This window comes from Sciurus carolinensis, chromosome 9 (assembly GCF_902686445.1).
Source record: "Sciurus carolinensis chromosome 9, mSciCar1.2, whole genome shotgun sequence".
Taxonomy (NCBI): Eukaryota; Metazoa; Chordata; class Mammalia; order Rodentia; family Sciuridae; genus Sciurus; species Sciurus carolinensis.
The window spans coordinates 79,178,375-79,190,767 of record NC_062221.1 but is presented as its reverse complement, the minus strand read 5'-3'; the positions used below and the strand labels follow the sequence as shown (position 1 = coordinate 79,190,767).

The window sequence follows — 12,393 nt, the reverse complement described above, 5'->3', positions numbered from 1 at the left end:
CCAATATTCAAACCAGAGTGGGGAGATGAACAGTGGAGTGAGGATAAACATGGCAATCTTACAGTTGTTCTGCTGGCCCAGTTTTAGCCCCAGCAAACACCAGCTTCCAGATGTGTTATAGCACTAGTGAGCTCCTAGATATGCATCTCATAAAAACAGGCAGTTGATGAACTGCTGACAAATGGGGTCATCCATTAGATCATTTCTTGGAAACAGTGTTTTCCAAAGTTAGTCCCCAAACCAAGTACATCTGTATAACCCAGCAGGCATGTTAAAAATACATTGTTTTAAGTTCTATTCCTAATCTGCTAAATAAGAAATTTGGGGTTGGCTTAAAGATTTGAATTGCTAAGATTGAGAATCCTTCCATTTATATTAAAGTGTGAAAAAAATTGAAGGCAATCCCCTCTGATACTAAGTACCTAAGGCTGACTCCTAAATGAATAAAAGGAAAGAAGACAAGCTAAAAGCGAAACTTGCCTATTTCACAGTTTTCCTTAGGTTTACCTTGGTTCTGACTGCTGTAGATTTATGCCAGACTAAAACCTGCTCTATAATGCTGGTGTTTGTATTATAACCTCAAAAGTGAGTGTTCTAAGGTAATTCATTTTGCTGGGCTCTAGCCTGCCAGAGATGAAGTTTGCAGCTTCCTAAGTTCCAGACAACTAAACTAACAGTTAAAACATTGTGTGGTTCACAATGAAATACAACTTCACACCCTCTAGGATGACCGTATGAAAGACATCTACAAGTGTTGAAAAGGATGTAGAGGAACTGGAAGCCTATCCATCATTGATTATGCAAATAATTAGAATACAAAATGATGTACCTCTTGAGACAATATTTAGGCCATTCCTCAAAAGGTTTAAAGTTACCACATCTCCCAGTAATTCCACCCATGGCTATATACCCCAAAATATCAAAAACATTGTGTTAATCAGCTTTTCATCACTGTGACCAAAATACCTGACAAGAACAATTTAGAGGAGAAAAAGTTTATTTTGGGCTCACCATTGCAGAGATTTAATCCATAGACAGTCAACCCCATTTCTCTGGGCCTAAGGTGAGGAAGAATATCACAGTGGAAGGGCGCGACATGGTGGAGGAAAACTTCTCAGCTCATGGCAACCAGGAAGCAGAGAATGAGAGCAAGGATCCAGGGACAAGATATAATCCCTGAAGCCATGCCCCCAGTGACCTGCTTTCCCCAACCACATCCCTATCTGTCTCCAGTTACCAACCAGAAGTCCATTCAAATTCTTAATCCATCAAATGGAATCTACCGATGAGGTTATAAAACCAGAATTTGAGACAAAACTCAATTCTCCTTTTCTGTTGGTGGGGGTCTGTGTAAGCTGCAGGACTCTGTTACCAAGAAAACCCATTTCAGTGTTAGCAGCTTCTCATAGCAGGGGCTGTCGACTAGCCTCAGCTCTGAGGTCACAGCCAGCAAAGCCAGACTCTTCTCCAATACTATCCACTGGCATATTGCAGTTCTTTGTGTTGCAGCTCTAAATGGAAGGCTGTGCCCTCCAGTGTTGCAGTAGACCCCAAGAGTTCACTGCCAACTTCTTTCCGGGTTCTTTATCTTGCAGATCCAAAGAATGAAATTCACAGGACAACATAAAATAAGAGTGAAAGTAGTAAGGTTTATTCAAGTGTGTAGAATAGAAACAGAACTCTCACAGGGCAAGAAGGAACCTGATGGCAGGTTGCTGTCTGAGTGTTCTAGTCTAGGGGCTTACATAGCATTTGGGTTAATATTGTTGGTCCAAATTTATTCTAATAAGGGTTTGGAAAAGTACCAAAGTTATTGGTCTAAATTTATCAAAAGGAGTTATCCCCAAAACAAAGACAATCTTTGAAAGCTCAGGTACATAGGAAGGCTTTTATGCCTGTCCAGGGGGGTTTATAGGGGAAAATGACCAGGAAGACTATGTGCTGAATGGGGTCTTTGTCATCCAAGGCTTGTGTTTTTGTTTTTGTTTCTACCTGAATATCTTTAAAATAACAATCAAATTTTGTCTCTGAGGACAGACCCCGTAACTCTTTAGATAAATGTGTTGTTTGCCTGAAAGTTAAAACATCATTTTAGTTTTAATTAAAGAACAAGATTAGCAAATCTGTGGATCATGCTCTCGTGTTATCTGAAGACCATCAGATGTCCTGGGCTCTGAAAAACTAAAGAAAGATTACTGATAGGGGCTCTTAGGACCAGGGTTTATCTTGTTCCTTTTCCTTCAATAGTTGGACACCAGCAATTAGTGTCTCAGTCATTCAAAGGTAATTTTCTTTATAATTTGCAAAACTGGGAAAAGGAAGAAGAAGAAGAAGAAAAGAATAACTTTATGAGAGGAAATTTTGCAAAGTAGAATTGATCTACTTTAGGTAATTAGGTAATTTAAATTATTTTAGATAATTTTAAAGAATTCATGATTTTGTTAAGTGAGATAATAATGATGTGCTTACGTTAAAAAGAGGAGCCCTAATCTCTTAGAGATGTAGAGTGAACTATTTACAGATTATATGGTATGATCTTTGGTGTGCACTTCAAAATAATCCAGTGGGAGATCATGGTGAAAAGAGGAGACATAAAGTAAAATGCAGTTGTTAACAATTATCAAAACTGGATGTTAAATATTATCAATATTAACCATACTGTTCTTGTTATTTGGGGTAAATCTGAATATTCTTCAGAGTTACTAAAGGCCTTTTGGCAAGAGGGTAACAGAGAAAATTGACATCCTAAGGGGTACAGCACCAGGCATAAGAAGATGAAACCAAAACTGTCAAGGAGGGTCACAGGGTGGTAGACTGAGCTCAGACAGTGTCTTTGCAGGTGGAAGGAGGCCCTGGCTATGGACAGAATGAATAACTTAGAATCAGTGGAACTATTGATTGAGAGAGCCAGAGAAATAGGAATGAAGGATGACACTCAGGTTTCTGGCTTAGATGAACTACATGGTGGAACCATTCATCGAGCAAAGGAATTCAGCAAAATTAAAGTTAGGGCTAAACAGAGTGATAGGTTCCACTTCAGACACATTGAACATGTGGAATATCCAGAACTCAGGAAGGAAGTCTGCACTAGAGATATAGTTTTGACAATTACCAGCTGCAGCATAATTTCCATGGAAACATGTAGAGTATAGGCACAGGAAAACACTCCCTTCATGAGCAAGTGCTTCTGATCAAATTAACAAACTACTCTTGAACTATGTGAATATTTAAAAAGTGAAACAGTGGCTGGATCTAGGCAAATTGATACTAGAGAAGTAAGTTGCAATATAGAATGCACACACTATTGTGTGTCCTCTCAATTTCCATTTTGAATGTGTGATAGATCTTAAGGGTCTAATTGCAGGATTTTCTTATTTTTTTAAGACTTTTCAAGAGAACACTAAGGCAGTGCGGAAGATCATGTGCAAAAGCAAAGTTTACCTTTCTTTCTTAACTTGCTTTTCTTCTCTTTTGTTCTCTTTTATATTGCCTATGGTATTGTAAAAATGGAAGTAAAACACCAAAACCATCTACCTCCAGGACCATAGCTCAACTTCCTATCTTCAAAACAGACCTGACAGAGATAAGACCTTGAATTGACATATATATTCAGAAGGAGCCATGGAGCTGCTAATATAAAGGAGTCTTTGGGGGGGGGGGGGAGGTTTGGTTTGTGGGGGATTGGTTTATACCTTGGAGCAGGGAAAGGAGAATGCTCAGCCCCTGTTGTCTCTGGTCCTGGGACACATCACAATTTGCTGGTGGGAATATCAGACCATCTATCAGGCTTTAATAAAATGTGGCCATAACATTTTGATTTGAAACACTGAATGAGTTCCTAAACCAAAATTAAAGTTTGTCAGCAACTGAGGGTCTTATAGGGTAATTATTTGGTTGGGGGAGAGTGAGTTTTTTTTAAAAAAAAGATATTTGTATCTTTTATATTTATATTCAAATAAGAAGAAAAACACATCAATATATTTCTTTCTCTATTCTGGGCTTGTTCTTAAAACCTTGTGTTGACTACTCAGTTCAAACTTAGCCTGCTATTTGAAGGTCTATAATTTGACATCATCCAAGACCAACTGAATCAGAATTTGGGGAAGGGGTCGGACCCAAGTATCAGTTTTATTTTTAATTTCCTCAGGTGATTTCAATACACAGTCAAGGTTGAGATCCTCTCTGGTTACAGTACGAAATGAGGGAAACAACTGGGCCACTTGAATTATTGTGAGAAACAAATGTCGGAAATCAAAGTTCCCTAAGGTTCAGATGGCAGCAATGTTGTGAGTGTGTGTACACATGTGTGTGTGCAAGGACATGGTTTGCATTACTTCTCTCTACCCCGCCATGCAGGTGACCGCCGTGCGGGTATATGTGAACAGTTCCTCTGAGAACCTCAACTATCCAGTCCTCGTTGTGGTTCGTCAGCAAAAAGAGGTGCTGTCCTGGCAGGTTCCGCTGCTCTTCCAAGGACTGTAAGTGATTCTTGTCCCAGAGGCTTCATTACATTTGGTTTTCTTCAATGTCCCAAAGACCTTAATCAGTAATTTCTCTAGTGAAAGGAGAAAGGACATGGGAATGTTGAGATGTTATGGATGCTAAGTGCAAACAATGTACCTGGTGCGTACTCTGAACTGTCCATCGCTGTTCCATTTCCATCCACTTTGAATATCACATAAGCACTCTTCCTAGATTTGCAGCAACTGGAAGAAATTTTCCTTTATTTATTTTTAACTTGTGAGACAGAGTCTTATTAAGTTGCCCAGAATGGTCTCAACCTTGCAATCCTCCAGCTGCATCATCCCAAGTAACTGGGATTGAAGACATGTACCACCATGCCTGGCTCCCTTTCACTGTTTTAAAATCTACCATTGTGTTCAATAGCTCCTGGTTTGGAAATGAGTCATCCAATAGCCATTTGGTGAGTGAACACATAAATAAGCACTACCTCCCCCATGCTGGAAAATGTCCACCATGCGTGCACTCTTTATTCAATAATATTTATAGATCACTATTAAGTGATAGGTGCTGAGGATACAGCCATAGAAAAACACAAGGAAGTCCCTGTCCTCATGGAGTTTATAGTTTCTCTGGGAAGAAGTATGTAAGACATTATCACACTAATAAGGAAAAAAATCCAAAAGGCATACAGAAATGGGCACAGAGTATGGTATTACGTTTTCAAAGGTTCAGAAATTTGAAGATTGAAATAGTGACTCTGACAGTTTAGACTTGGATCCAGGACTTTCTTTACTTTCTCTTTTAACAAAAGTTTGAAGAGTGGAAAAATGGAATCAACCAATTTTTTTATTAGGACATCCCTCCCCCTCTCAATATCTGATGTTTTTTCCCCACTGAATAGAAAGATGGGAAGATGGCTTGGCCTAATATAGACACTGCTTAAGTGAACTGGTCAGCACAAAATAGTTCTCATGCCCCCATTATTATACCACAACAACTCTAGTTGGGTTTGTTTTTTGTCTTTTGTTCTTTGTACCAGGGATTGATTGTTTTTTATTTTGAGACAGGGTCTCACTAAGTTGCTTAGGGCATTGATAAATTGGTAAGGCTGGCCTTGAACTTGCAATCTTCCTTTCAAGCCTCCTGAGTTGCTGGGATTACAGGCATAAGCCACCACACCTGGCCAATGACACTAGTTCTAAAATCACTATCAATAGGTTCAATCTGAAATTTAAAATAAGTAATTTGGGAAGTTGTGGAATGAATAATCTTTTCCCCCTGCTGGTTCACTGAGTCTTTTCCTTATTCTTGCTGACATTGCCCTCCCTTGTCTGTTAACAGATACCAAAGGAGCTACAACTACCAGGAAGTCAGTCGCACCTTGTGTCCCTCAAAAGCAACCAATGAAACAGGACCTTTGGAACAACTGATATTTGTAGATGTGGCATCCATGGCACCACTTGGTGCCCACTACAAACTGCTGGTCACCAAGATCAAGCACTTCCAGCTTCAGTAAGCAGGAGTCATGTAGCCTTTCTCTGTTTGCTCATCTGCCCTTCCTGTGCTTGTAGATGTTCGATTCCACTACAGATTAGCACTCTGTAAAGAAATTATCCACCTAGCATATTATTTTAGCATCTTCTGAACTGTTCTGCCCAGCAAGGCCTTAATCTAATCAATAAGGAGATAGTAGGGGACTGGTACAGAGGGAAAAAGCTGTTGGCCTCATAGATGTGTCCGTTTTCAGAAATCTGCTTGAGGGCCCAGTCCTGCCTGTAATCCAGTCAAGAATAACTGGTGTCTGGATACCATTATATGACTAACCACTGCCACACTCCTGAAAGAAATTTTGTTTTTGTTTTAAGGAAGACTTTGAGTTACTTTTCCTGTCCTGATTGCTAGTTTAGTTTCTCCATTGAAGTTAGAAATGCAAATAGCAATGTGGCTTTGTCCTTCTTTGGAGTGACTAGCATGTTTTCCTGTTTTTTTTTTTTTTTTTTTTTTTTTTTTAAAAAAAACAAAACAAGCGTACAAGTCCATGGGGAAAAAATAGGCATGAAACTTTAACATTTCACCAAAGATGCTCCCCCCATCAACAAAACAAAACAAAACACCATTTCATTAACTGTCAGAAATATAAATTTAAATCACAGTAAGATTCCACTACAACTACCAAAATATTATAATTTGAAAGGCCTGATGATGCAGTGCCAGTCCTAACTAAATATTCCACTCCTGGATTTAGAGGTTGTAGTATTGGAATACCCCCAACTATCAACAGTGGACAAGCCATTGCTATACCTAACTACATGGGGAAACCTCACAATGTTGAACAAAAACCAGACAAAAAGAACACATGCTGTTTGGTTACATTTATATAAAGTTTATTAGCAGGCGAAACTGTTCCATAATATTAGAAGGCAGAACGGTGGTATCTCTAAGTAGAAAATAATAAATGCATGGTTCTATTGACTTTGTGATAACTCACTGAGCTATATGCTTATCTTATGTGTTTTTCTATATGTTTGATTTAAAAGTTAATTTAAAAAATAAGAATATTTTTAAAATAGTATATGCTACCTTATTTTGCAGCTTCTTTTTTTCTGAACAAAATGTTCTGATCTATTAGAAAGCCCTCTTTACATTTTCTAAGATAGTTTATAAAGCAGTCTATAGCAAGTGGAGTTACTAGTAGGAAATATTTATCTTGGTCTTCTCTGCATCCTGGACATAGTACTGTACCTATCAAAACAATTAGATAAATACCCACTGAATGGTTAGAAGGATGGAGAAGTAGACACAGCAGTTTGTTCCAAGTCCCTGCATTAATTCTAGTGTTGAAAAAGATGATGTGATAATTTTAAGATAAAACAAAATCACCCCCCCCCCCCGCAACAAAGCAATGGAAATCTATTCTTTGGTGGATAAGATTTACCAGATCAGTTAAGTCAGGGTCTTTAGTGAGGAGATTTGTGCACTGATACAGATTTTAATGTTTTCCAGTTGATTCCAACATGCAGCCAGAGGAGAGACCCTAAAGCAATTTCTAAATGTGATGCTTAAGTTTAACTTAATCATTTAAAATCTGTTTGATATTAAACCATATGGGAATACATGGTTATACATTTGGTGGGAGTGGCAGCACACTTTGAACAGTGCAGTTTAACCTCTTAGAAAAGGTTTACCATTGCTGATTAGTGTCTCTGACCCCAGTGTCACCTGTTGGCAGTGTACTCGAATTGTGTGAGTTTGGGGGGAGGTAATTAGACCCCTTGGAGAACCGAATTCTGAGAAAGTGAAGTCATAAGGTCACAACTCTGTGTAAGTGTTAATTAATGATTTGCATGTCAGTGAAACTGCAAATCTATTCTGTCACATTGTTTTCTGTTTCCACATCTTATGATATAACTTAGCCTCAGTAATCAGAAATGGAGAACATTTTAAAATACACAGTTACCAAGTCTTTTAAGAGCAATATAAGTCTAAGATGGTAGTGAGATGTATGTGTCTCTGCCTCCCTGGCTCTGTCAGCATTGCTGATGACCCACAAATAGGACTGAAGTAAGAACTGGGCTTCAGATATTGAGAAAAAAAAAAAAACTTAAGAATTAACTCAGAAGTTCCTAACATTGTAGTTTCTACAGACTAGAATATATATGAAACACATTCTGGTTTTCTTGTTTTCCCCCCTAGAACCATACTTTTGTGAGCAGGGGGTAGTAGGTACTGGAAACTGAACCTAGGGGTGCACTATCATCAAGCTACATCCCCATCCCTTTTAATTTTTTATTTTGAGAGTTGTCCAGGCTGGTCTTGAACTTGTAATCCTCCTGCCTCAGCCTCCTGGGTCAACGGAATTATAGGCATTCACCACAGTGCCCAGCTAGAATCATAAATTTTAAGAATTGAAAGAATTTTGGGAGTCTAAATCACCCACTTCTTTTTTACAGATGAGCCATCTGGTGCTCAGAGATGGTTCAGGAATTTTGTTGTTTTGGTTTTGTTGAGAAGCAGCCTCACTGTGTTGTCCAAACTGGCCTCAGACTCATGGACTCAGCAATCCTCCTGCCTCAACCTTCTGAGTAACTGGGACTATAGGCATAAACTACATATGACTTCGATGCTCAAAGATGTTAAGTGACTTTTCCAAACTCACACAACAAGGGTAGTGTAAATCAGGGCTAAACTCTGCTCCAACTCTCAGTTCTGAGTTCTTCTTACCATAATATGCTATTTCTACTTTCTGTTTAAAACTGTCCTCCCAATTTTTATGTTCCCTTAAATATATTTCTTTATTCCATAAAATATTTAGTTTAGTCCAACTTTAAATAAAACAACTCTGCCATAAAGCATCACTCCCTGCCTTTCTCTCCCACTCCCTCCTCACACATGTACAACTTTGCCTCTATACATACTCCCAAATTCCAGTGCCCCAGTGTTCAGCATGAAGCAAGCAGGCCCCTGATCACAGGGTGGAGGGAGGTTCAGAGGGGTGTTAAGAAATTTAGATACTTGTACACATTAGATAGTCGCACAGAGAATAGATTTGAAAGGGACAAGACTGAAGGCAGAGGAGTTAGAAGGCTGATGCACTCAGTGGTCAAAATTAATAAAGAGAAGGAGACTTGAAGAATTTAGGAAACTTGAGTTGTTTGAAGAAAGGGAGACAGAAGTATCAAGAACCACATCATAGCTTGCAGATGGAGGCATCATTAGGAGAAAGTAAGGATTTCAAGAAAGGAAGAGATGATAAGCTCACTTTTGGACGTGTTGAGTTTGAAATCAGGGATGTCTGGCAAAGTGTCGCATGTGAACCAATGAGACTTCAGGGCAGAGGTCTGAGTTAAAAAGGGCCAGCTAAGTAGAAGCCCTTCAGGAAGGCTGCTCCGCATGACACCTAAGGCAGAGTTACAGTAGAGAGACTAGGGCAACAGACAGTACCCAGTGTTGATGTTTAAGGTCTTGGATGCTGAATGAGGGACTGGGACTCCACTGAAGGATTTCAAGAAACAAATAATATGAACAAATCTGACCTTTGAGATGACTTCAATGGCAGTGTGGAAGATGGATTAGAGTGGAAGAAAGAGTACAGGCAAATAGACAAATTAAAAGTTAGTTAAATAGAGAAAAATAACTAATAATTAGAACCTGTACATATTATAGAAGTAACAAAGTTGTAAGGGAGAAAAAGAGTTTAGTAATATACAGGAGGAAATTTACAAATGCAACAAATATATAAGACAGAATAAAAATTATAGTCTTATATGAATACTTACAACCTTTGACCCTCCTGTAGCCTTCTAAGTAAAGATCTTGAGTCTTTTTTTCTTTTCAGAGAAAATGTGTGAATGAGATACAGCTACCATGCTATTAAAGTAGGGTTTTGTTTTTTATCTTTTGGGGTTTTTTTGTTTGTTTGTTTGAGGCAAGAGGCACTTGGATGATTCTGCTATGTGTCATACTCTGTAATCACCCCTTGGTATTTTGGGAGAGACTCAGTAAAGATTTATATTACTTTTTTTTTTATTGATGCTGTATTGAGCAAAGATGGTGATTTGGCAGGGGCAGGGGGAGAAGTACATCCAGGTTACTTTTACACTAGTAGAATGAGAGGTTCACTCAAATGTAGAAGGTGATAGGGAGAAGTCTGAGACGAATCCTACAATGATGCTAGAAGTCTGGTGAGGTTTATTGTCAAAAAGACATAGTGAGTTAGGATCAGTGACAGTATATTCCATTTTGATCAAGTGGAATTTGAGGTGCTTGAGGGATGGTCAAGGGCAGAAGCCAAGTAGGGAATCTCTGTTCTGTGACTGGAGCCCAGGAGATGGCACTGGGCTGGAGAGAGAGACTTGAGATTCATGGCAACTGGATCTATACATTGGCTAAGAAGCTGGGAAGACCAAGAACAGAACTCTGACTGACATTCTTATAAAGAATGGTTCAAGAAGTAGGAGCCATCAAAAGAGGCTGAGTAAGATATGTGAAAAAAAACCCAGGAAAGCAAGTGTCATGGAGGCCCGGGGAAACAAAGTGCCTCAAGATGGAAAGCTTCTAGACATAGGCAACAACTTTCTGATTAGAACCCCTAAAGCTCAGGAAATAAGGCCAAGAGTTAATAAATGAGATGGCATCAAATTAAAAAGCTTCTGCACAGCAAAGAAACAATTAGGAATGTGAAGAGAGAACTTACAGAATGGGAGAAAAATCTTTATTAGCCACTGTTGTGAGAGAGGATTAATATCTTGAATACATAAAGAGCACAAAAAACTTCACACACAAAAATCAAATAACCCAAATAATAAATGGGCAAATGAATTAATCAGACACTTCTCCAAAAAGAAATACAAATAGTCAACAAATACATGAGAAAATGTTCAACATCATTAGCAATTAAGAGAAACGTAAACCAAAACTACAGAGATTTCATATCACACCAGTCAGAATGGCAGTCATCAGGAACACAGATAATATTAAACACTGGAGAGAATGTGGAGAAAAAGGAACACTTTTACACTGTTGGTGGAACTGTAAATTAGTACAATCACTATGGGAATCAGTATGGAGGTTCATCAATAGACTAGGCATGGAACCACCATGTGACCCAGGTATACACTCCTCAGTATTTACCCTGTAGAATTAAAGTCATCTTACTACAGTGATACATGCATAAAGATGTTTGTAGCAACACAATTCACAATAGCCAAAGTGTGGAACCAGCCTAGGCATCCATCAACAGATGAATGGATAAAGAAAATGTAGTATGTATACACAGCAGACATTTATTCAGCCATAAAGAAAAATGAAATTATGGCATTTGCAGAAAAATAAATGGAACTAGAGATCATTGTGTTAAGTGAAACTTAGAAGGTTAAGAGTCATATGTTTTTTCTCATTTGTGGAAACTAGAGAGGAAAACGGAAAAAGAAAGTTGGGAGTGAATCTCCTAAAACTCAAAGGGAGATCAGTAGAGTAAAGGGACCAAGAAGTGGTTGGGAGGGAGGAGGGAAGTTCTGGGGAGTGATATTGGCCAAATTATTTTGTTATGTTTTGTTCATGTACAAATAGTTAACAACAAATCCCACCATTGTATACAACTATAATGCACCAATTTAAAAATGTGGAGAGAAGAAAAAGAGAAAGTGATTGCCAATATGAGATGTCATGGAGAGAGAAAGATAGTTGAGGGTTAAGTCACTAGATTTAGTTATTAGAAGGTGATATGGTCTGAAGATTTGTGTTCCCCAAAATTGATATATTCAAATCCTAACCCCCATGGTGTTGGTACTAGGAAGTGAGGACTTTGGGAAGTGAAAAGGTCACGAGGGTGGAGCCCCCATGAATGGGATCAACATTCTTGTAGAAGAGGTAAGAAGGTGCCATCAATAAAGAGGCAGGCCCTTGTCAGATGCCAAGTCTGCAGGCACCTTGGTCTTGGACCTCCCAACCTCCAGAACTGTGAGAAATAAATTTCTAACCTTTATAAGTTCACAGTGGACTGATGATGTAGCTCAGTGGTAGAACACTTGCCTAGCATGCATGAGGCCCTGGGTTCCACACCCAGTCAAGAAAACAAAATACATAAGCACCCAGTTTATGGTATTTTGTTATAGCTTTCCAAATAGACTGAGACAAGAGGTGACTGTTACCATCAGCAAGGCAGTTTCAAGGGGATGATGGCGAAAGAATCATGACAGGAGTGAGTACGGGGAAGAATGAATGAGGTAGAAACTCTTTTAAGAAGCTGGTTTGTGAAGGAAAGGAAGGGCATAGGATGACATTGAAGAAAGGAGAAACATAAGGGTAGAATTATGTTGGGGTGCTTTGTTACTTAATATATTAATGGACTGGAATATATTTATAAACAAAGGAGTATAAAGGCAGATTAAATTCACAGAAGAGTGGATATTTGTAAAAGTAAAGTCCTGG

At 38.7% G+C, this 12,393-nt stretch overlaps 1 protein-coding gene across 5 annotated transcripts in view; it reads left to right on the top strand.

Moving 5' to 3' along the window:
• Positions 1 to 12,393, top strand: part of Sidt1 (SID1 transmembrane family member 1) — a 96,152-nt gene that overhangs the window by 23,795 nt on the left and 59,964 nt on the right. For all 5 annotated transcript variants that reach the window (XM_047563789.1, XM_047563792.1, XM_047563791.1 and 2 more), the window contains exons 2-3: positions 4,357 to 4,478; positions 5,806 to 5,976. In XM_047563789.1, the coding sequence (XP_047419745.1) occupies positions 4,357 to 4,478; positions 5,806 to 5,976 (293 nt within the window). The remainder of the gene's footprint in view (positions 1 to 4,356; positions 4,479 to 5,805; positions 5,977 to 12,393) is intronic.